The 23667-nt window shown below is 39.4% G+C and overlaps 1 protein-coding gene across 3 annotated transcripts in view; it reads left to right on the top strand.

Annotated features, from left to right (window-relative positions):
- mst1rb (macrophage stimulating 1 receptor b) overlaps window positions 1-4353 on the top strand; it is a 64323-nt gene extending 59970 nt beyond the window's left edge. For all 3 annotated transcript variants that reach the window (XM_061874806.1, XM_061874808.1, XM_061874809.1), the window contains one exon: window positions 670-4353. In XM_061874806.1, coding sequence (XP_061730790.1) covers window positions 670-901 — 232 coding nt within the window. In that variant the 3' untranslated portion in view covers window positions 902-4353. The remainder of the gene's footprint in view (window positions 1-669) is intronic.
- Window positions 4354-23667: the final 19314 nt, after the last annotated feature.

Here is a 23667-nt window from a genome sequence, read left to right as displayed (position 1 = left end):
ACTGATTTACAGGTGTGCAATTTGTTGGGAGTTTATGCACTGTGTTGTTTTTTTTGTTTGAACAAGGTGATGTTCATGCACGGTTCATTTTGTGCCCCAGAAAAAAAAACATGGTCAAACTTTAGTATGGGGAACATATTCAACATTAATTAGTTGCTTATTAACATGCAAATTAGTAACATATTGGGTCCTAACTAGTCATTATTAAGTACTTATTAATGCCTTATTCGGCATGGGCTTATTATAACCCTAACCAAAGGTTAGGGTTATAATAAGTAAGTAACTCTTTGTTACTTAGAATATGTTCCCCATACTAAAGTGTTAACAAAAAGATAACTTTGTCTTGAATTTGAAAAAAAAGGAGGGTTCGGTGAATGCTCATATGAAACTGGTGGGGTTCGGTCCCTCCAACAAGGTTAAGAACCACTGATCTATGATCATGATTTATGTTAGGCCATCAGAGAAGGCCTTGCTGGCCCTAACGGCACACTGTCTCTGACAATATTATCCGCAGGTTACACAAAGAATATGAATGCAAGTGTATTCTTTGTAGCCGCAGTGTTGCCATCTATTCGGGCTATCTGGGCTTTCTTATCACTCGCTAAGTTGGCAACACTGAGCAGTAAAACGATGCTATCGAAAGACTCTGACTGTCCCATTTTTTTTCAGGTATAGCATCATGCTCCAGTGCTGGGACCCCGATCCAGAGCTGCGGCCTAACTTTGCCACGCTGGTGTCGGCCGTGACCACCATTCTGTCGGGCCTGGAGGGAGAGCACTACATCAGTCTGAATGTCACGTATGTAAACATGGACCAGCCGCGCCCCTACCCAGCTCTTACCGAATCTGCTGATGAATACGACTCGACTGATGTCGAAGACTCGGGCTCAGTCTCGTCCTGATCGAACTAACTTGCATCAGGGCAACACGCCTAAGGCCGTCTGAAGCGTCCACAGCACACCCAAGCACGTGCGGTGAAAAGGTGTCACCTGAGAGCTGATGTGAGCCTTCAAACTGAACTTTAAAACGGTAGCAAATCATGTCTACAATTATATTTATGTTTATTTCTAACATGTTGTCCTCATGCCAAGCTAGTTGTGATGTCTCATGTTTCAATGTTATAAGCCACATTATTCATTGTTTTGTAGACATACCAAATGCATCATGGACTTACCACAACATTTGGTGCATCTCATCTTAATGTTCTGCCGTTTTAATATTGCTTGGTTACAATATTTTTGTTGTCATACCTCAACTTACAAGCCTTATTGGTTCTGTGACAGCGCGCTTAAGCACATTATTTTGTATTGATTTAATAGAAAAAAACAATACAATAGAATGTACTGCAAACAACTATAGTAGTTTTATGAAGCACTATAATAATGTACAGCAAACAACTATAATAGTTTTTTGAAGCACTATAATAATGTACAACAAACAACTATAATAGTTTTATGAAGTAATATAATAATGTACAGCATTTACCTTGGAGAGTACTCTCCTTCCAGCGGATTTTCCGTCAAATACACCATCAGCACTTTGTCCATATTTTCATGGATAAATGTCTGCCGTTTAGATATTATTCTAAAGGCCTACTGAAAGCCACTACTACCCACCACGCAGTCTGATAGTTTATATATCAATGAGGAAATATTAACATTGCAACACATGCCAATACGACCAAGTGCAATTTTAAATTTCGCGCAGAAAAATCCTGCTAAAAACGTCTCGGTATGATGACGCCAGCGCGTGATGTCACGGATTGTAGAGGACATTTTGTGCCAGCATCTTGTCCAGCTATTTAGTCGTCTGTTTTCATCGCAAAATTCCACAGTATTCTGGACTTCTGTGTGGGTTAATCTTTTGCAATTTGTTCAATGAACAATTGAGACATCAAAGAAGAAAGCTGTAGGTGAGAAGCGGTGTATTGCGGCCGGCGTTAGCAACACAAACACAGCTGGTGTTTCATTGTTTACATTCCCGAAAGATGACAGTCAAGCTTTACTATGGAACAGAGATGTCAAGCTAACACGGTTGGATTGGACCACACACACAAAGTACAGTGTATTACGCAGCGATAATTTTTACCATTCTGTATTCTGAAGGCGATCTATGTCGTGTGCTACTCCAGCATCGATATCAGCAGCATCCTCCTGACAGTCACTGTCAGCGTCGGGTTCAAAGCAGTATGGCTCTACCCCTTGTTGCGGTTGGGCCTGGCCGAGTGGTCCTGCCACCCCCAAGGCTGCCACGGCGCCTCTCAAAGCACCTTCCCTATCTGAATCGCTCCCACTGCCCTTTAGTCTTTTAAAAAAATATATTTTTCTAGTCCTTCACTCTCACTTTCCTCATCCATGAATCTTTCATCCTCGCTCAAATTAATGGGAAAATCGTTGCTTTCTCGGTCGGAATCGCTCTCGCCGCTGGTGGCTATGATTGTAAACAAAGTTCAGATGTGAGGAGCTCCACAACCCGTGACGTCACGCACCAAAAGTTGCGAACTTTATCGTCGATGTTCTCTACTAAATCCTTTCAGCAAAAATATGGCAATATCGCGAAATGATCAAGTATGACACATAGAATGGACCTGCTATCCCCGTTTAAATAAGAAAATCTCATTTCAGTAGGCCTTTAATATTCCTGGCTGGCATTAGACTCTGCATTATGCTTCAGTACGGTGCAGACTAGCACCGCCAAGTTGGCAACACGCATATTTGATTATTTCGTTATTAAATGTAATGAATATCCTCTATTTCGTCTCAGCATGGTCCTTTACCAGGCATTTACAATGTCTGGGAAAACTCGAAAATCTGCTTTTTTAAACATTAATTTCCGTGTTTTTTTAATGAAATATCCCCCCCCCAAAAAACGATCCAAACCAAATTTGTTGAACACTGGCCTCAAATGCAGATACTCGCTCTTCCTCTTGTCTAAATGCCGCAAAGGACAGGAAGACCATCAGGAGCACTAACTTACCTTCGTTCGCACTCTACTTCGCTGCTAATCATACTTGGATGATTACAAGCCAAACACTGTTAGTATTTATTAGTAGCCGGCGAGAAGGTATATTTTTTAACGTGACGGATGTAAACAGAGGTCACAACACCGGACGTATATTACCCCAGGGGGCGTGGCTACAGGATAAAGTTGCCAAATGGGAAACATTTTTTGAGTTTGCTGCATTATGTTATACAATGTTTCATTACATTTCCAATGATAATAATGTGGGAAATGATCTCCTACAAATAAAAAAAAAAACTTGTGCATTCCATTGGACATTCAAGTGTCAAAAAGACAACCAAAAGAACTCGGTAGATGAGAATAAATCTAAAGGTAAAATATAGTGTAGAGATGGACCCATTTGCAAGAAATGGAGTCATGATTTTTCAAAACATTCTTTTGGAACTCAGTGGCCTAGTGGTTAGAGTGTCCGGCCTGAGATCGGTAGGTCGTGAGTTCAAATCCCGGCCGAGTCATACCAAAGACTATAAAAATGGGACCCATTACCTCCCTGCTTGGCACTCAGCATTAAGGGTTGGAATTGGGGGTTAAATCACCATAAATGATTCCTGGGTGTGGCACTGCTGCTGCCCACTGCTCCCCTCACCTCCCAGGGGGTGATAATGGGTGATGGGTCAAATACGTGTGACAATCATTGGTACTTTAACTTTATGCCGATTTAAGTTTTTTTTTCCTTTTCCCCCTCAAAGGGTGCTCACATGCCTGTTCACACTTGGACAAACAAAGTTATGTTCATTTAAAGCTAAAAGCTAATGCCACCGAGTAAGACCGGATTGTTTCGTTGAACTTATGAGGTTCACTGAGACATTTGCTTGCAACTCACTTGCAACTTAAAGCATAGCAATTAGCTGAAAACACTTGAGGTATGCGTCCAGGGTGTACCCCACCTTACGCCCGAATGAAGCTGGAATAGGCTCCAGCGACCCCGAAAGGGACAAGCGGTAGAATTTGGATGGATGGCACTTGAGGTATGATGCAAGAACATTAAACTCCAAGCACAATATCAAACATTGTTACAGACAGCACAATATTCAATCTTATTCAGGTGTATCTTACATTGTGGCCATGAAGTGTTGAGTTAAATTCCTCCCAGTTTGCAACAGTACCTCACAAACAGCACATCAACAAACTCTTAAATATAAGCTGGTTTTGCTTTTCTACACTCGGAGACTTTATGTCTTGATTTGAATTCTTCTGCATGAATTGTCGCGTGTACTTTGGATCACAACTACAATGTGTACCATGTTGTTCCAAAAGCTAAATCTAGTGCTGCTTGGATTGACCAAATGTCTTTGAGACAGTCTCATATATTAAAATATTTATTTGTTTATAATTTTGTTATTGATGTGGGACTTGTCCAGTGAATAATTATATTTATATAGCGCTTTTCTCAAAGCGCTTTTTACATAGTGAAACCCAGTATCTTTAATTTGCATTTAAACCAGTGTGGGTGGCACTGGGAGCAGGTGGGTAAAGTGTCTTGCCCGAGGACACAACGGCAGTGACTAGGATGGCAGAAGCGGGGATCGAACCTGCAACCCTCAAGTTGCTGATATGCCCGCTCTACCAACCGAGCTATACCGCCCCAGGTGTACCCCGCCTTCTGCCCGATTGTAGCTGAGATGGGCACCAGTGCCCACCCTGACCCCAAAAGGTAATAAGCGGTAGAAAAATGGATGGATGGACGTTCCCCCCTGCACACTTGAGACATGTTTAATGTTATGTGTGGCCGCTAGAGGTCAGCATTGTGCCAGGCTACCTACCTACCAGTTTGTTCATTGGCATAGCAGCACAAAAGACAAAACTAATACAGCTTTTTTTGTTTACCTTTTACAAAATAGAAATAAAATTTGTTTCATTTTTAATATGCGACCCCTCGATGGAAGAAAGCCCGACATACGGCATGAAAAACAAACTTGAGGCACAACACACCAATTAGGCATACTTTCCTTTTTTCTACGTTTTCCCCTTAGGATTTGGCAGAAGGAAACTACTAGGTTCCCCATTAAAAGAGCAGATGAAACAATCGCTGTCGACAAACAATATGTCAAACCCTCCTGAAAACCGAACCTCACCCGAGTCCCCGTGCCAACCACATATCCCTCCAACAAGGAGCACACGTCTCCCACAACAAAGTCAGAAGGAAGCAAACATCCTAGGATTCTGCCATGAATGTGGAGGGCCCTCTTTCATAACCAGAGAGAGACAGAGATGTCAGAGTGAGAGCGTGCTTCTGTGTCTCTTCCCTCTGCTACGTTATCTGGGGGCAATACAAAAAAAATAAAAAAAGAAGTGCAAAACCCGTGATGACTGCCTCACTCGGCTGTGTGAGCGTCTCAAAGCTTCTGAGCGGAGTTCACCATAAGGTCTTAAGTGTATAGTGGGGGGCCTTTGATGTCTTATCTTATCCACTATAACGTTCCCTCTTTTCTCCCGCCAGTGTGACAAGCTCCCTTAAAATCAGCAGTCTATGTAAGTTGCAGTCTGTAAGTCTTTCTAATGGCAGCATTGACTGTTGTCATCAGCCACTGGAAGCGTACGCTGGTATACTAACACTTAGGTCAGGGCTCGGCAACCCAAAACGTGGAAAGAGCCATATTGGACCAAAAATACAAAAACAAAAAAACTAAATCTGTCTGGAGCCGCAAAAAATGAAAAGTATTAAATGATTCTTAAAAGGAAAGCAACAGGAAGAGTGGCCTACTATCAAATTTACTTTAAAAGTCTTGACACAAAGACAACACATGATGTAAGTGTCTATATTGGCTAAAGTAACCTATTATCAAAATGACTTTAAGACTTACATCATGTGTTGTCTTCATTATAACATTTATGTAAGTGTCTTAGTTAGCTATTTTAGCCTACTATCAAAATGCCTTTTTAGTCTTTTATAAATAAATGATAAATGGGTTGTACTTGTATAGCGCTTTTCTACCTTCAAGGTACTCAAAGCGCTTTGACATTACTTCCACATTTACCCATTCACACACACATTCACACACTGATGGAGGGAGCTGCCATGCAAGGCGCTAACCAGCACCCATCAGGAGCAAGGGTGAAGTGTCTTGCTCAGGACACAACGGACGTGACGAGGTTGGTACTAGGTGGGATTTGAACCAGGGACCCATGGGTTGCGCACGGCCACTCTCCCACTGTGCCACGCCGTCCCTTCATAAGTGTTATAATGAATACAACACGGATGTAAGTGTCTGTATTAGCTATAGTAGCCTACATCCAAAATGACTTAAGACCTACATAAGTGTTATAATGAAGACAACACATGATATATCTGTATTAGCTATAGTAACCTACTATCAAAATGACTTTGAAAGTCTTATATAAGTGTTATAATGAAAACCATAAATGATGTCAGTGTCTATATTAGCCTATTAACAAAATTACTTTAAGACTTACATCATGTGTTGTCTTCATTATAACACTAAGTGTTTAAGTTAGCTATAGTAGCCTACTATCAAAATGACTTTAAAAGTCTTATGTAAGTGTTATAATGAAAGCAACACATGATGATTGAACTTTCACAGTATCATGTTAGACCCGCTCGACATCCATTGCTTTCCTCCTCTCCAAGGTTCTCATAGTCATCATTGTCACCGATGTCCCACTGGGTGTGAGTTTTCCTTGCCCTTATGTGGGCCTACCGAGGATGTCGTAGTGGTTTGTGCAGCCCTTTGAGACACTAGTGATTTAGGGCTATATAAGTAAACATTGATTGATTGATTGATTTATGTAAGTGTCTATTTTAGTTATATTAGCCTACTGTCAAAATGACTTTAAAGGTCTTATATAAGTGTTATAATGAAGGCAACACGTGATGTAAGTGTATATATTAGCCTACTATCAAAATTACTTTAAAAGACTTATATATACGTGGCGCAGTGGAAGGGTGGTCGTGCGCAACCCGAGGGTCCCTGGTTCAATCCCCACCTAGTACCAACCTCGTCACGTCCGTCGTGTCCTGAGCAAGACACTTCACCCTTGCTCCTGATGGGTGCTGGTTAGCGCCTTGCATGGCAGCTCCCTCCATCAGTGTATGAATGTGTAAATGTGGAAGTAATGTCAAAGCGCTTTGAGTACCTTGAAGGTAGAAAAGCGCTATACAAGTACATTTATGAGTGTTATAATGAAGGCAACACATGATGTGTCTATATTAGTTATCTTAGCCTACTATCAAAATGACTTTAAAAGACTTATAAAAGTGTTATAATGAAGGCAACACGTGATGTAAGTGTCTATATTAGCCTACTATCAAAATGACTTTAAAAGACTTATATAAGTGTTATAATGAAGGCAACACGTGATGTGTTTATATTAACCTACTATCAAAATTACTTTAAAAGACTTATATAAGTGTTATAATGAAGGCAACACATGATGTAAGTGTCTATATTAGCCTACTATCAAAATGACTTTAAAAGACTTATATAAGTGTTATAATGAAGGCAACACATGATGTGTCTATATTAGCCTACTATCAAAATTACTTTAAAAGACTTATAAAAGTGTTATAATGAAGGCAACACATGATGTGTCTATATTAGCCTACTATCAAAATGACTTTAAAAGACTTATATAAGTGTTATAATGAAGGCAACACGTGATGTGTTTATATTAACCTACTATCAAAATTACTTTAAAAGACTTATATAAGTGTTATAATGAAGGCAACACGTGATGTGTTTATATTAACCTACTATCAAAATTACTTTAAAAGACTTATATAAGTGTTATAATGAAGGCAACACATGATGTAAGTGTCTATATTAGCCTACTATCAAAATGACTTTAAAAGACTTATATAAGTGTTATAATGAAGGCAACACATGATGTGTCTATATTAGCCTACTATCAAAATTACTTTAAAAGACTTATATAAGTGTTATAATGAAGGCAACACATGAAGTGTCTATATTAGCCTACTATCAAAATTACTTTAAAAGACTTATAAAAGTGTTATAATGAAGGCAACACATGAAGTGTCTATATTAGCCTACTATCAAAATTACTTTAAAATACTTATATAAGTGTTATAATGAAGGCAACACGTGATGTGTTTATATTAACCTACTATCAAAATTACTTTAAAAGACTTATAAAAGTGTTATAATGAAGACAAAACGTGATGTGTCTATATTAGTTATATTAGCCTACTATCAAAATGACTTTGAAAGACTTATATAAGTGTTATAATGAAGGCAACACGTGATGTGTGTATATTAGCCTACTATCAAAATGACTTTAAAAGACTTATATAAGTGTTATAATAAGAACACAAGTGAAGTGAAGTGAAGTGAATTATATTTATATAGCACTTTTTCTCTAGTGACTCAAAGCGCTTTACATAGTGAAACCCAATATCTAAGTTACATTCAAACCAGTGTGGGTGGCACTGGGAGCAGGTGGGTAAAGTGTCTTGCCCAAGGACACAACGGCAGTGACTAGGATGGCGGAAGCGGGAATCGAACCTGCAACCCTCAAGTTGCTGGCACGGCCACTCTACCAACCGAGCTAAACCGCCCCAAGATGTCAGTGTCTATATTAGCTATATAAGCCAACTATTAAAATGACTTTAAAAGACTTATAAGTGTTATAATGAAGGCAACACTGATGTGTCTGTATTAGCTTTTGTAGCCTACTTTTAAAATGACTTTAAAAGTCTTATATAAGTGTTATAATGAAGACAACACTGATGTAAGTGTCTATATTTGCTTTAGTAGCCTACTATCAAAATGACTTTGAAAGTCTTATATAAGTGTTATAATGAAAACCATAAATGATGTCAGTGTCTATATTAGCCTATTAACAAAATGACTTTAAGACTTACATCATGTGTTGTCTTCATTATAACACTTATGTAAGTGTTTAAGTTAGCTATAGTAGCCTACTATCAAAATGACTTTAAAGGTCTTATATAAGTGTTATAATGAAAGCAACACATGATGTAAATGTCTATATTAGTTATATTAGCCTACTATAAAAACAACGTTAAAAGTCTTATATAAGTGTTATAATGAAGGCAACACATGATGTAAGTGTCTATATTAGTTATATTAGCCTACTATCAAAATGACTTTAAAAGACTTATATAAGTGTTATAATGAAGGCAACACGTGATGTGTCTATTAGCCTACTATCAAAATGACTTTAAAAGTCTTATATAAGTGTTATAATGAAGGCAACACATGATGTAAGAGTCTATATTAGTTATATTAGCCTACTATCAAAATTATTTTAAAATACTTATGTGTTATAATGAAGACAACACTGATGTGTTTATATTAGTTATATTAGCCTACTATCAAAATGACTTTAAAAGACTTATATAAGTGTTATAATGAAGGCAACACATTATGTGTTTATATTAGTTATATTAGCCTTCTATCAAAATTACTTTAAAAGTCGTGTATAAGTGTTATAATGAAGGTAACACGTGATGTAAGTGTCTATATTAACTTACTATCAAAATGACTTTAAAAGACTTATATAAGTGTTATAATGAAGGCAACACGTGATGTGTCTATATTAGTTGTATTAGCCTACTGTCAAAATGACTTTAAAAGACTTATATAAGTGTTATAATGAAGACAACACTGATGTAAGTGTCTGTATTTGCTATAGTAGCCTACTATCGAAATTACTTTAAAAGTCTTATATCAGTGTTATAATGAAGACCATACATGATGTCAGTGTCTATATTAGCTATAGTAGCCTACTAACAAAATTACTGTAAAAGACTTACATCATGTGTTGTCTTCATTATAAAACTTATATAAGTGTCGATATTAGCTACAGTAGCCTACTATCAAAATTACTTTAAAAGACTTATATCAGTGTTATAATGAAGACCATACATGATGTCAGTGTCTGTATTAGCTATATTAGCCTACTATCAAATGACTTTAAAAGACCTACATCATGTGTTGTCTTCATTATAGCGCTTATGTAAGTGTCTACATTAGCTATAGTAGCCTACTATCAAAATGATTTTAAAAGACTTACATAAGTGTTATAATGAAGGCAACACATGATGTGTCTGTATTAGCTATAGTAGCCTACTTTAAAACAACTTTAAAAGTATTATATAAGCATTATAAACAAGACAACACATGATGTAAGTGTATAAAGTAGCCTACTATCAAAATGACTTTAAAATGCTTACATCATGTGTTGTCCTCATTATAACACTTATATAAGTGTCTATAGTAGCCTACTATTAAAATGACTTTAAAAGACATAAGTGTTGCAATGATGTTTTAAGCTATAATTGCCTACTATCAAAATAAAGCACATTTTTAAAACATCTTAATATCCTCTTGGGGGATTAATAAAGTATTTCTGATTATGATTAGTCAATCAGAGGCTACTCAGAGGGTGAGAACTCCTTGAAATGAGGTTTTTTTTAGAATGGACAAAGGTATAGATGTGTGTGTCCAAGTTGAAGGAAACTGCAGGCTGTCTTCTTTTAATGGATACAATCTTTGGCAAGCTAGGTAATGTTTGCTGTGGTCTGGGTCAAATGCAGAGAATATTTTCGCCAAACCTAGTGTGTGTGTGTGTGTGTGTGTGTGAGACAATCATCGGTACTTTAACTTTAACACACCAACAACTATCAGAAATTAAGCCAATATTACATTCAGATATGTCATGAGTCATGCAAATATAAATTATATACAAATTAAATGAGCTCAAATATACCTACAAATGAGGCATAATGATGCAATATGTACATACAGCTAGCCTTAATAGCATGTATTAATGATTAGCACTCCAACAAGTCAAAAACTTCAACAAACGCACACCTTTGTGCAGTCATGCACAGTATAAAACGTTTGGTGGACAAAATGAGACAAAGGAGTGGAATATTTGACATGTACAAAAAACTGTTGCCTCACAGTCCACAATATGGTGAGTTCAAGAACCGCCAAAATTAGTAGGACAAAACGATGTTCACCAAATACTCTCATCAGTGAAGCATACACACAAACATATTAAACAATGGGCTTTCTAACAATTGTGGATTGTGTCGTGTTTGTCCTCAAACATGGCATGGCGGCGCGTCTTCACGCCATGACATTGCTGGTTTACGAGCAGAGGAGCATGTTCGGCAGCGCACAATCACAGAGTCCTTACAAGCAGACAGTGTGTAGACGGAAAAGGGAGAACGGACGCATTTTGGCTTAAAAACTAACGATGAAGGTGAAGTTATAACACTGTAACGCCCTCAGGAAGAAGTGTTTAAAGACATGGCTGCCTAGCTGGCGGTTAAAGACCATCCGCAGTCTGATGTGTTGGAGCTACTTCTAAATCATTAATCCTGGTCTCCATGGCGACAAAGTAAGTTTCTTACAAGTATCATCCCAGCAAGACGAGGAATAGCTAAACAAGCTTCACTACACACCGTAGCTCACCTGCATCAACATGTGAACAAACGCCATGGGTGGGTCTACACCTGACATCCACTGTAATGATACCAAGTACAGGGGCGTACCTAGTCAGTACTACTATGATTACATCGATATTTTTTATTTTCACACAATATTTCTTTCTTTTTTTTAAATTTATATTATTTTCATAAACAGCAAATATGTCCCTGGACACATGAGGACTTTCAATATGATCAATGTATGATCCTGTAACGACTTGGTATCGGATTGATACCCAAATTTGTGGTATCATCCAAAACTTATGTAAAGCACTTAAACAAGAGAAGAATAAGTGATTATTACATTTCAACAGGAGTGTAGATAGAACATATTAAAAGAGAAAATAAGCAGAAATTAACAGTAAATTATTAAGTAGATTAATAATTAATTTTCTACAACTTGTCCTAAATAAATTTGACAAAATAATAAAATGGAAAATGACACAATTGTCAGGACTATGACTTGGATTGATTTTGCTTCTTCGATGCAGAGGGAAGTTGGAACGAGCCAGGCGTGAATTCAGGTACATGATGAATTTATTAATACACTAAATACAAAAATAAGCAAACAAAGGGCGCTCACAAGGAGGTACTAATACTAGACTACAAAATACAAACATGAAACAAAAATACTTGCTCAATGGCATGAATAATGAACTATAAACAAAACTAGCACAACGGCTTGAATAACAAAAATTTACTTGACGTGGACAAAACCGAATAGCATGGCATGAAGGTTGGAGCAGCAAGCAGTAAGCAAGCAATAGCATAAGCACCAGTAATAGCAAAGTTCCCAGCCCGATGAACAGAAAACAAATGATTTAAATAGTGACTATGATGATGAGAAACAGGTGCGGGACTGAGGGCAGGGCTTAGAGACCAGTTGGAAACTAATGCGTAACTATGGAGACAAACAAAACCAGGAAGTGCAAAACGGGAAACAAGAATCCAAAAACAAAACAAACATGATCAAACATAAACTGATTTACAGGCATGACAACAATATGTTTGTGCATATGTCAGCAGACTAAATTAGGAGCCTTTGTTTGCTTACTTACTACTAAAAGACAAGTTGTCTTGTATGTTCACCACCCTAAGATTGTTTGTTAAAATAAAGCCAATAATGACATTTTGTGGTACCCTTTATTTAGAAAAGTACCGAAAAGTCTCAAAATACATTTTGGTACCGGTACTAAAATATTGGTGTCGGGACACCACTACAGCCTAGTATGTGTTTAGCGTCTTCATCCACGATATTTTTAGGCGTAATTTAGAGAAGGAGCAAATATGTCTTCCAGATGTATTGTTGTAGGTTGCAGAAATACAACTTGAGAAGGTGCCTGTCATGATCTAGTTAGTTATTTTCCTGTCCTGGTACTTTCACTTTCTATTTTAGTGTTGTAGTTCCTGCTTAGTTCTTACAAGGTTTGCTGCACCTCCAATTTCTGTTCTGTTTCTCTCCAGCGCACCTGTTGTCCATTAGTGATTAGGCCCATTTAAAGGCCTACTGAAACCCACTACTATCCACCACACAGTCTGATAGTTTATATATCAATGATGAAATATTAACATTGCAACACATGCCAATACGGCCTTTTTAGTTTACTAAATTGCAATTTAAAATTTCCCGCGAATTATCCTGCTGAAAACATTGCGGTATGACGACGCGTGCGCGTGACGTCACGGATTGTAGCAGACATTTTGATCCAGTACCGATCCCAGCTATAAATAGTCGGCTTTAATCGCATAATTACACAGTATTCTGGACATCTGTGTTGCTGAATTTTTTTGCAATTTGTTCAATTAATAATGGAGACATCAAAGAAGAAAGATGTAGGTGGGAAGCGGTGTATTGCGGCTGCCTTTAGCAACACAAACACAGCCACTGTTTCCTTGTTTACATTCCCGAAAGCTGACAGTAAAGCTTTACTATGAAACAGAGCGGTCAAGCGAACATGGTTCCCTACCACATGTGAACTGGTAGGTTTCGGTGAGAAAATGGTGGCAATAAGTCGGCTCTTACTGTAGACATGAGCGGAGAGTTTAATAATAATAATAATGGATTAGATTTATATCACACTTTTCTATTGTTAGATACTCAAAGCGCTCACAGTGATGTGGGAACCCATCATTCATTCACACCTGGTGGTGGTAAGCTACAACTGTAGCCACAGCTTCCCTGGGGTAGACTGACGGAAGCATGGCTGGCAGTTTGCGCCTACGGCCCCTCCGACCACCACCAATCATTCATTCATCATTCATTCACCAGTGTGAGCGGCACCGGGGGCAAGGGTGAAGTGTCCTGCCCAAGGACACAATGGCAGCGATTTGGATGTCAATAGGTGGGAAGGGAACCTGCAACCCTCAGGTTTCTGGCACGGCCGCTCTAGCCACTACGCCAGTTTACGTCGTTCTTCCTGCAGCTTCAGACTCTCTTGCCACCCTCGACTGTCGGATGCTTACACCGTGGAGAGGAGGATAAAAAAAATCTCAGCCCGGCTGCTTTGCCTCGTCGAGAAACGTGGCTTCCCACAGAGACACTGGCGGTCACCACACCTGTGGCCACATCCTTCCGACTTTCAGGCACCACCATATAATCTCACTAAAACACTAGTAACACAATAAGCAGATAAGGGATTTTCCAGAATTATCCTATTGTAACAAACAGTTCAGGGTGTCCCAAGTTAACAGAGAGTGTGAGGAGGAGGAGGAGTTTTGTCCTTTCAGAGTTGCCGTGGGGCTGTGACGAAGGGTGTGTGGTTGTGGAGAGGGAGGTGTAAAGGAATTCACATTAAAGAAGCGGTGGCTACCGGACCTGCTCTAATGTCTCCCGTTTATCATTTTATTATATAAGTACACTGTATAGGCGAACCCAGGACACTCGGTTACACTAGTAAATGTGTCTAATAACGCTCCCACTGCCCTCTTCTTTTTTTCTTCTAGTCTTTCACTCTCACTTTCCTCATCCACAAATCTTTCATCCTCGCTCAAATTAATGAGGAAATCGTCGCTTTCTCGGTCCGAATCGCTCTCGCTGCTGGTGGCCATGATTGTAAACAATGTGAGGAGCCCTCACACCGGTGACATCACGCGCACATCGTCTGCTACTTCCGGTACTGGCAAGGCTTTTTTATTAGCGACCAAAAGTTGCGAACTGTTCTCTACTAAATCCTTTCAGCAAAAATATGGTAATATCGCAAAATGATCAAGTATGACACATAGAATGAACCTGCTATCCCCGTTTAAATAAGAAAATCTCATTTTAATAGGCCTTTAAGTTCCTTCTGGTTCACTGGATTATTGTCTTGTGCCACAGTTAGTCCGTACTTGGCACCAGACTGCTGTTCGTTACCTTTTGTTTCCCCCCCCCAGCTTAATTTACCTGCACACCACCATCTGTCTCTGCATCTTGGGGTCATGACAAGCTCGTCCAGGATCAGCCTGCATACATTTCCAATATGACGAGAATATGTGGAACGTATGGACCTCCCCAGTGAAACTGGGACGGATCAAGCCGGTAGCGTACTCACTCCATAGTAACATACGCATAACACTCCCCTCAACTCCCCCCAAAATGGATTAACTGGCTGGAATATAAAGACAATATAACATACATCAATAAACCTGGATGCATATGCAAAAGTGCAATATATTTATCTGTACAGTAATCTTATTGATTTTTTTTATCCTGCACTACCATGAGCTAATGCAACCACATTTTGTTCCTTTTTGTACTGTGAAGTTCAAATTTGAATGACAATTAAAAAGGAAGTCTAATCTAGTCTAGATTGTAATTTGCAGCGACCATTTGATTGATTCCGACTTTGAAGAAGAAAGGTTTTGGTCAAAAAATGTAAAGGATTAAAAATATAAATTTCTGGACCATAATTTTTCCCACAATAAATTATTTTTGGCTCTCACAAAGTCTGCATGATTTGCATTGTTGTTGATGGGGAAGGGATCTGTGGTTCCTATTTCTACGTCACGCGATGACGTGTCTGGCTCGCTCATTATATCTCAAAATGGCTCTGGAATCCCTCTGAGATTATTACTATTTTGAATAAATATATTGACTTGCAAACTTTGTTGGTCTTTCGATATCATACATCAGATATGTATGACATTATCTTCAAAATACAATAAAACTTGTTATTCCACTCTACTGGTATTTCAACGGGGTCCATTAATATTTTAAACAACTCTCCTCCTTTTGGTTTTACGGTGAAAAGAACAATCAAACTTTTGACAGCAGAGAGGAGACTTGGCACCGGAGTCCAGAGAGGACTACCAAGCACAGGGAAGTTGTTGAAAAACTATTGATTGTACAAACCCCGTTTCCATATGACTTGGGAAATTGTGTTAGATGTAAATATAAACGGAATACAATGATTTTCAAATCCTTTTCAACCCATATTCAGTTGAATGCACTACAAAGACAACATATTTGATGTTGAAACTCATAAACTTTTTTTTTTTTTGCTAATAATAACTTAGAATTTCATGGCTGCAACACGTGCCAAAGTAGTTGGGAAAGGGCATGTTCACCACTGTGTTACATCACATTTTCTTTTAACAACACTCAATAAACGTTTTGGAACTGAGGAAACTAATTGTTAAAGCTTTGAAAGTGGAATTCTTTCCTATTTTTGTTTTATGTAGAGCTTCAGTCGGTCAACAGTCCGGGGTCTCCGCTGTTGTATTTTACGCTTCATAATGTGCCACACATTTTCGATGGGAGACAAGTCGGAACTGCAGTCGGACCAGGAAAGTACCCGCACTCTTTTACTATGAAGCTATGCTGTTGTAACACGTGGCTTGGCATTGTCTTGCTGAAATAAGCAGGGGCGTCTGTGTTAGTATGCTAACTTACAACGGCATTATTTTTGTATAGTTTCAGTTTCACAAATTCCTAAGTAAACTCACCAAAACGACACTGTAGAGTTATTGAGTCTGTTTAGCTGATTGGAGAGCCAGCCTCCGCAGCTAGTGGGTCCATGACGAGGACTTCTGTTTTGTTTGATCAGCCGTTTTACTGCCGTTTGGAAACATATATGTGTAAAGAAACATGTACAGAACCTTCATTGTGTAAATAACACATTTAGCAACGTATATATTTGCGGCATTTGGTACGGTGCGGCTGATATATGAGAAACAAAATTTATTGGATGCACTTTATAGTCCTTAAAATACGGTAACTACAGTTTATAACTAGAGATGTCCGATAACGGCTTTTTTGCCGATATTCTGATATTATCCAACTCTTACTTAAAGACACTGATATCAACCGATATCGTTGTCACTGTTATATACAGTCGTGGAATGAACACAACATTATGCTTAATTTTGTTGTGATGCCCCGCTGGATGCATTCAACAATGTAACAAGGTTTTCCAAAATAAATCAACTCAAATTATGGAAAAAAATGCCAACATGGCACTGCCATATTTATTATTGAAGTCACAAAGTGCATTATTTTTTTAACATGCCTCAAAACAGCAGTTTGGAATTTGGGACATGCATGAGGAGGTTGAGGTGGGGAGGGGGTGTGGGGTAAGGGGTAGAGGGAGATGTATATTGTAGTGTCCCGGAAGAGTTAGTGCTGCAAGGAGTTCTGGGTGTTTGTTGTGTTACGGTGCGGATGTTCTACCGAAATGTGTTAGTCATTCTTGTTTGGTGTGGGTTCACAGTGTGGCACATATTTGAAACAGTGTTACAGTTGTTTATAAGGCCACTCTCAGTGTGACCTGTATGGCTGTTGACCAAGTATGCCTTGCATTCACTTGTGTGTGTGAAAAGCCGTAGATCAGGGGTGTCAAACTCAAATACAGAGTGGGACAAAATTTAAAACTGAACGAAGCCGCGGGCCGAGGTTGAACAAATTAATCCTTTAATAGGGACGCAAACAAGTTTTGCATTGAATATTGACCAAGCAAGGCTTATATAACTTTATAGTGACATACAAAATCGAGTTTTAAATAATAATAATTAAAAAATATCAATGGCATATCAAATAAAATAAAAATACAAATTGAATGCCTCTTTTCGGCGGCGGGTTTGAGTTGGGGCGGGGTTTGGTGGTAGCGGGGGTGTATATTGTAGCATCCCGGAAGAGTTAGTGATGCAAGGGGTTCTGGGCATTTGTTCGGTTGTGTTTATGTTGTGTTACGGTGCGGATGTTCTCCCGATGTGTGTTTGTCATTCTTGTTTGCTGTGGGTTCACAGTGTGGCGTATATTTGTAACAGTGTTAAAGTTGTTTATACGGCCACCCTCAGTGTGACCTGTATGGCTGTTGACCAAGTATGCCTTGCATACACTTGTGTGTGTGTATGAGCTGCATATATTATGTGACTGGGCCGGCACGCTGTTTGTATGGAGGAAAAGCGGACTTCGCGACATGTAGAGAACGCCAAAGGCAGTGCTTTTACGGCCCGGGTGGAAATCGGGAGAAATTCAGGAGGGGCACTGAACTTCGGGAGTCTCCCGGGAAAATCGGGAGGGTTGACGAGTATGAGTATAAGTGGTGAATGCGGTGTTACAGCGGCGGGCCAGCTCTAATGTTAATTTGATATTGCCTCAAGGGCCAAATGAAATTACACGGCGGGCCAAATTTGGCCCAGAGTTTGACACCCATGCCGTAGATATTGTGTGACTGTGCCAGCACACAAAGACAGTGCCTTTAAGGTTTATTGGCGCTCTGTTCTTCTCCCTACGTCCGTGTACACAGTGGCGTTTTAAAATGTCATATATTTTTCTTTTTGAAAAACTGATATACCGATAATTAAAAAAAAACAAAAACATACCGATAATTTCCAATACTACATTTTAAAGCATTTACCGGCCGATATTATCGGACATCTCTATTTATAACCTTGTCAAATGATATAAAAGCATGTGTTGATTACAATGATTATTATTAATTTAACACATACACGTTAGGTCAGGCTGATTAAAAAAATAAATACTAAACTGTCCTTTCCAAACATGGCGTCCATTGGTTGTTATCCTTGTAACAGCACATGCAAGGGTCAACCTCAGTGTTATAGAAAGAGAAAAAAGAGCACTGCAATGATATCAGATAGCACTGAATATGCAATTATTCAAATTATCTTGGTTTGGAACAAAACATTTACTGTCCTTGGGTCATCTCAACTTGATTAGAAGTTCCCCTCTCTGTGTCACGGCCTTCATGTAATATTCAACAGGTCATTACGGCTGTCCTTCCACAAGGAACACACTTAGGGGAATATAGATAAGTACAATGTTAGTGCAGGTTTTCTTCCAGGTAGCCAAGGTGCAGATAATGAGAGTCAAACTGAACCATGGCCAGAGGTGACTGACATGAATATTACAGTCGTATTAAAAAAAATTTCAGACGGTAATTTGACGTTGATACAGCAAGCGCTGCTCGGGCACGGTTTTCTTCTTTATAGCTAATCAAACTGATGTGAGCTGCCCTGAAAAGATTTAAGGAGAGGATTGCAAGAAAAAAAAAAAACAAGGAGGCAAACTACCGAAAATATTCCTGAAGCCAAATAAACATTGCGGAAATATTACTCATAATACATCACAGCACTTGGAGTATATCACATTAATGATATACTGTCTTTTTTTGTTTTATCTTAAAAACTGCAGAGGAAAGCTCCTCCTCCTGTACCTTTTAGAAAGAATCCACAATATAATAGAAATAACTACTGACACTTCATATATATTGTCTTTTTAAAATTTGTTTTCAGGGTCAGCGCAAGTTCACTTATGCAAAATTATGTTCATCCTTTGTTACGCCATCAAATTATGATGCCTCCTGGTTACAGCTTGATTCCAAATATTAATGCCATTTCTTGTTGAACATTCTATTTTGTCTAAAGGAGGGGTGTCAAACGGACGGCCCGTGGGACGAGTTTGCTAAGTATAAAAATGAGCCAACATTTTTCAATGAAAGAAACCGTTGTTCTAAATGTGTCCACTAGATGTCGGAATAGCAATTCTTTGTATTGTTGTAGATCAGGGGTGCCCATTACGTCGATCGCGAGCTACCAGTCGACCGCGGGGGGTGTGTCAGTCGATCTCCAGCCAGGCTTTAAAAAAAAATAGACCTAAAAATTAGTGATCATCAATCTTCACCAAGACGTCACTTAAATGACATTCTCGGTACCGGAGGGTCTTGTGAGATGACGCTGGCTGCTGCAAGGTCATTATTATGAAAATGACCGAGAGGAAGGCGAGAAACACTTTTTATTTCAACAGACTCTCGCGCCGTACCTTCCGTCAAAACTCTAAAGGCCGACTGCACATTTCCTATCTTCACAATAAAAGCCCTGCTTCATGCTGCCTGCGCTAACTAAATACAGAGTCTCGGAAAACTGGCGTGCACAAGCGATCCCTCAGAAAGCTGGCGTGCACATCACTTGTGCACGCCAGCTTTCCGAGACTCTTATTTTGTTAGCGCAGGCAGCATGAAGCAGGGCTTTTATTGTGAAGATAGGAAATGTGCAGTCGGCCTTTAGAGTTTTGACGGAAGGGACGGCGCGAAAGTCTGTTGAAATAAAAAGTGTTTCTCGCCTTCCTCTCTGTCATTTTTTCATAATAATGAACTGGCAGCAGCCAGCGTCATCTCACAAGACCCTCGGGTGCCGTGAATGTCAATCAAGCAAGGTACGGAATTTGCCGCCAATGTTTTTCTTGTAAAGTGTATGGAAGCTGGATGAATTAGATGCCAAAAACCAACCACTTTCATGCGGTATTGTACAGAAAGGACAACTTTTTTTCTCCTCCATTTGAAAATGTGGGCGTTATCATCATTACTGTCTGATTCCAATCAATGCAAGTCATCAGAATCAGGTAATACACCAACTTATATTCTTGTCTTTGTGAAAGAAAGACATCTATATGTGTTACACATGCTTGTATTATCATTAAACACATTTAACTTGTTTACAAAAATGTCTCTTTCATAAATAAATTAATATAAATGATATATATAAATGAGGTAGATCCCCTCGAGTTGGTCAATTGAAAAGTAGCTCGCCTGCAGAAAAAGTGTGGGCACCCCTGTGGTAGATGATGCTACATATGTACAAAAAAATAAACCACATGATGTTAATGCATCAGTTGAGTAAAATGAGCAAACTATGTAAATAACATCATGTAATTAGATTTTAATATATATTTTTTAATCTTGATTGATTGAAAATGAACACCAATGAATTGTAGGGGTGTAGCGGTACGTGTATTTGTATTGAACCGTTTCGGTACGGGGGTTTCGGTCCGGTTCGGAGGTGTATCAAACGAGTTTGTAAGCTAAAGTCTTAACACGCTGCTATGCTTTCTGCCTCTGTCTCACCACCCAGCATTGTCCCACCCACACAACCATCTGATTGGTTACATACAAAGCCAATCAGCAGTGCGTATTCAGAGCGCGTGTTGTCAATGCTTCAGCGTCGAGCAGATATGTGTTTAGCAGCGGACATCATACTCTCCCCAAATTATAAAAAACACTTCCCAGTCACAACTATTACAAACATCACTATGAGCCCGTTGACCTTCTAGAAACTTAAACTGCAGCTCAGCTCGCTCGCAGTTCTGGCTTGAGGTGAAGGCTAATTAGCTTTTAGCGTAACGTTAGCTCATTTTGCTGTGTGTGTGTGTGTGTGCGTGCGTGTGTTAGGGGCAGCAAAGCCCTGTCTGTCTGTTATTTCACATGAACTAACATGAACTCCATAGATTTCAGGGATGAATAGTCTCCCCTATTGCTATTGTACTATTTTTTTTTAGCTATAGTTACATTAATCATTAGTAATGTAGCAGCCTAGTTTTGAATGGCGGGGTCCCTGCTATCACATGTGGACAAAAATATGACATCACGTCCACATCACAGACATGCTGACAACACTCCAGACAATGGCGTGTGTTTTGTTTATTTGCAACAAAAAAAATCTTTATCAGTTTGAACACCAAATATGTTGTCTTTGTAGCATATTCAAATGAATATGGGTTGAAAAGGATTTGCAAATCATTGTATTCTGTTTATATTTACATCTAACACAATTTCCCAACTCGCATGGAAACAGGGTTTGTACATAAACTAATAATAAAGTCCAAACTGTCATGACAATATAATGCTTTCCTGAGTCAGCATTTGTATGCAATTGAGGGAGGACGCCCGACAAACACCATCAACCTATTTTTATTTCAAACATGCAAATTACAGCTGCTCTGTCCTCAATCCTGACATATTGATGATATAATATGGGACATATCCTATGTATCCATCTCTACTTTTCCCATTCATCACCACGTGTATCATTTCTGCCGCGATGACGTGCATATGATTTGTGCGTCATGGCGAAGGCATTAATCTTGAATGTCTCCCCAGGGACGGGCCTGTCTCTCTGCACGCTCTGCTCACTCATCATAATCAGCAACCGGTGCCCAGTGACAACCGTCTGACTCCCAACCCGTACTCGCTACGGGACCTTCTTACGGACGTCCTGGCTCACATTAGCATCCATTTTTAAGCAGAGTACAGTACTGCTCGTCAAGGAGCTCAGCCTCCTGTCACAGTGTGGGCTTGCTGAGAGGGATAAGAGCTCTCACGGCCGCGATGTGGAAATAGATGTGCTGTTGTTGCTGCCCACCTCGCCCGGGCCATCTGCAGAGTGGCAGTGCGACCATTACATAAGGCGTCCGCATTATGTTTCTGCTAACCAGTCCTTCACATCATCATTTCCATTTCTGTCTGGAGAATATTCTCGGATTTTGTCACCGTCTACTGGCTATGACTTTGCGTTTGGGTTTCGGTATTTTTCTTTTTCTTTTTACCAATATTATGTTCTTCAGTGTGGTTTTGTTTTATTGTAATTATTGACATTACAGACACAGGAATTAAGAGTGCTCCAAAAAAATCGATAAACATCCAAATCGCATTTTCCCCCCACCATATTTTATGTTGAACTTTTTTAAGAATACATTTTTGTATTTAAAGGCCTACTGAAATGAGATGTTCTTATTTAAACGAGGATTGCAGGTCCATTCTATGTGTCATACTTGATCATTTCGCGATATTGCCATATTTTTGCTGAAATGATTTAGTGGAGAACATCCACGATAAAGTTCACAACTTTCGGTGCTAACAGAAAAGCCCTGCCTCTACCGGAAGTCGCAGACGATGACGTCACATGTTGAGGGCTCCTCACATATTCACATTGATTTTAATGGGAGTCTCCAACAAAACTATTCGGACCAAAAAAACGACAATTTTCCCATTAATTTGAGCGAGGATGAAAGATTCGTGTTTGAGGATATTGATAGCGAAGGACTAGAAAAAAAAAAAAAACGCGATTGCATTGGGACGGATTTACTAGGATAATTCTGGGAAATCCCTTATCTTTCTATTGTGTTGCTAGTGTTTTAGTGAGTTTAACAGTACCTGATAGTCGGAGGGGTGTATCCACGGGTGTCTTGACGCAGCTAGTGTCTCAGGGAAGTCGACGGCAGCTTTATGGACGGCACAAGCTCAGCTGATCTCCGGTAAATACCCGCACAATTTTTTTTATGAAGCCACGCTGTTGTAACACTTGTCTTGCTGAAATAAGCAGGGGCGTCCATGATAACGTTGCTTGGATGACAACATATGTTGCTCCAAAACCTGTATGGACCATTCAGTATTAATGGTGCCTTCAGAGATGTGTAAGTTACCCATTCCTTGGGCACTAATACACCCCCATAGCATCAAAGATGCTGGGTTTTGAACTTTGCGCCTATAGCAATCCGACTGGTTATTTTCCTCTTTGTTCTGGAGGACACCACGTCCTCTGTTTCAAAATATGATTTGAAATGTGGACTTGTCAGACCACAGAACACCTTTCCACTTTGCATCAGTCCATCTTGGGTGAGCTCGGGCCCAGCCAAGCCGGCGGCATTTCAGGATATTGTTGATAAATGGGTTTGGCTTTGCATAGCAGAGTTTTAACTTGCACTTACAGATGAAGCGACCAACTGTAGTTACTGAAAGTGGTTTTATGAAGTGTTCCTGAGCCCATGTGGTGATATCCTTTACACGCTGATGTCGGTTTTGGATGCAGTACCGCCTGAGGGATCAAAAGTCCGTAATATCATCTGCGTGGCGCAGTGGGAGAGTGGCCGTGCGCAACCCGAGGGTCCCTGGTTCAAATCCCACCTAGTACCAACCTCGTCACGTCCGTTGTGTC

This window comes from Nerophis ophidion, linkage group LG16 (assembly GCF_033978795.1).
Source record: "Nerophis ophidion isolate RoL-2023_Sa linkage group LG16, RoL_Noph_v1.0, whole genome shotgun sequence".
NCBI lineage: Eukaryota > Metazoa > Chordata > Actinopteri > Syngnathiformes > Syngnathidae > Nerophis > Nerophis ophidion.
The sequence above is the reverse complement of the archived record's forward strand: the minus strand, read 5'-3'. Positions and strand labels throughout refer to the sequence as shown.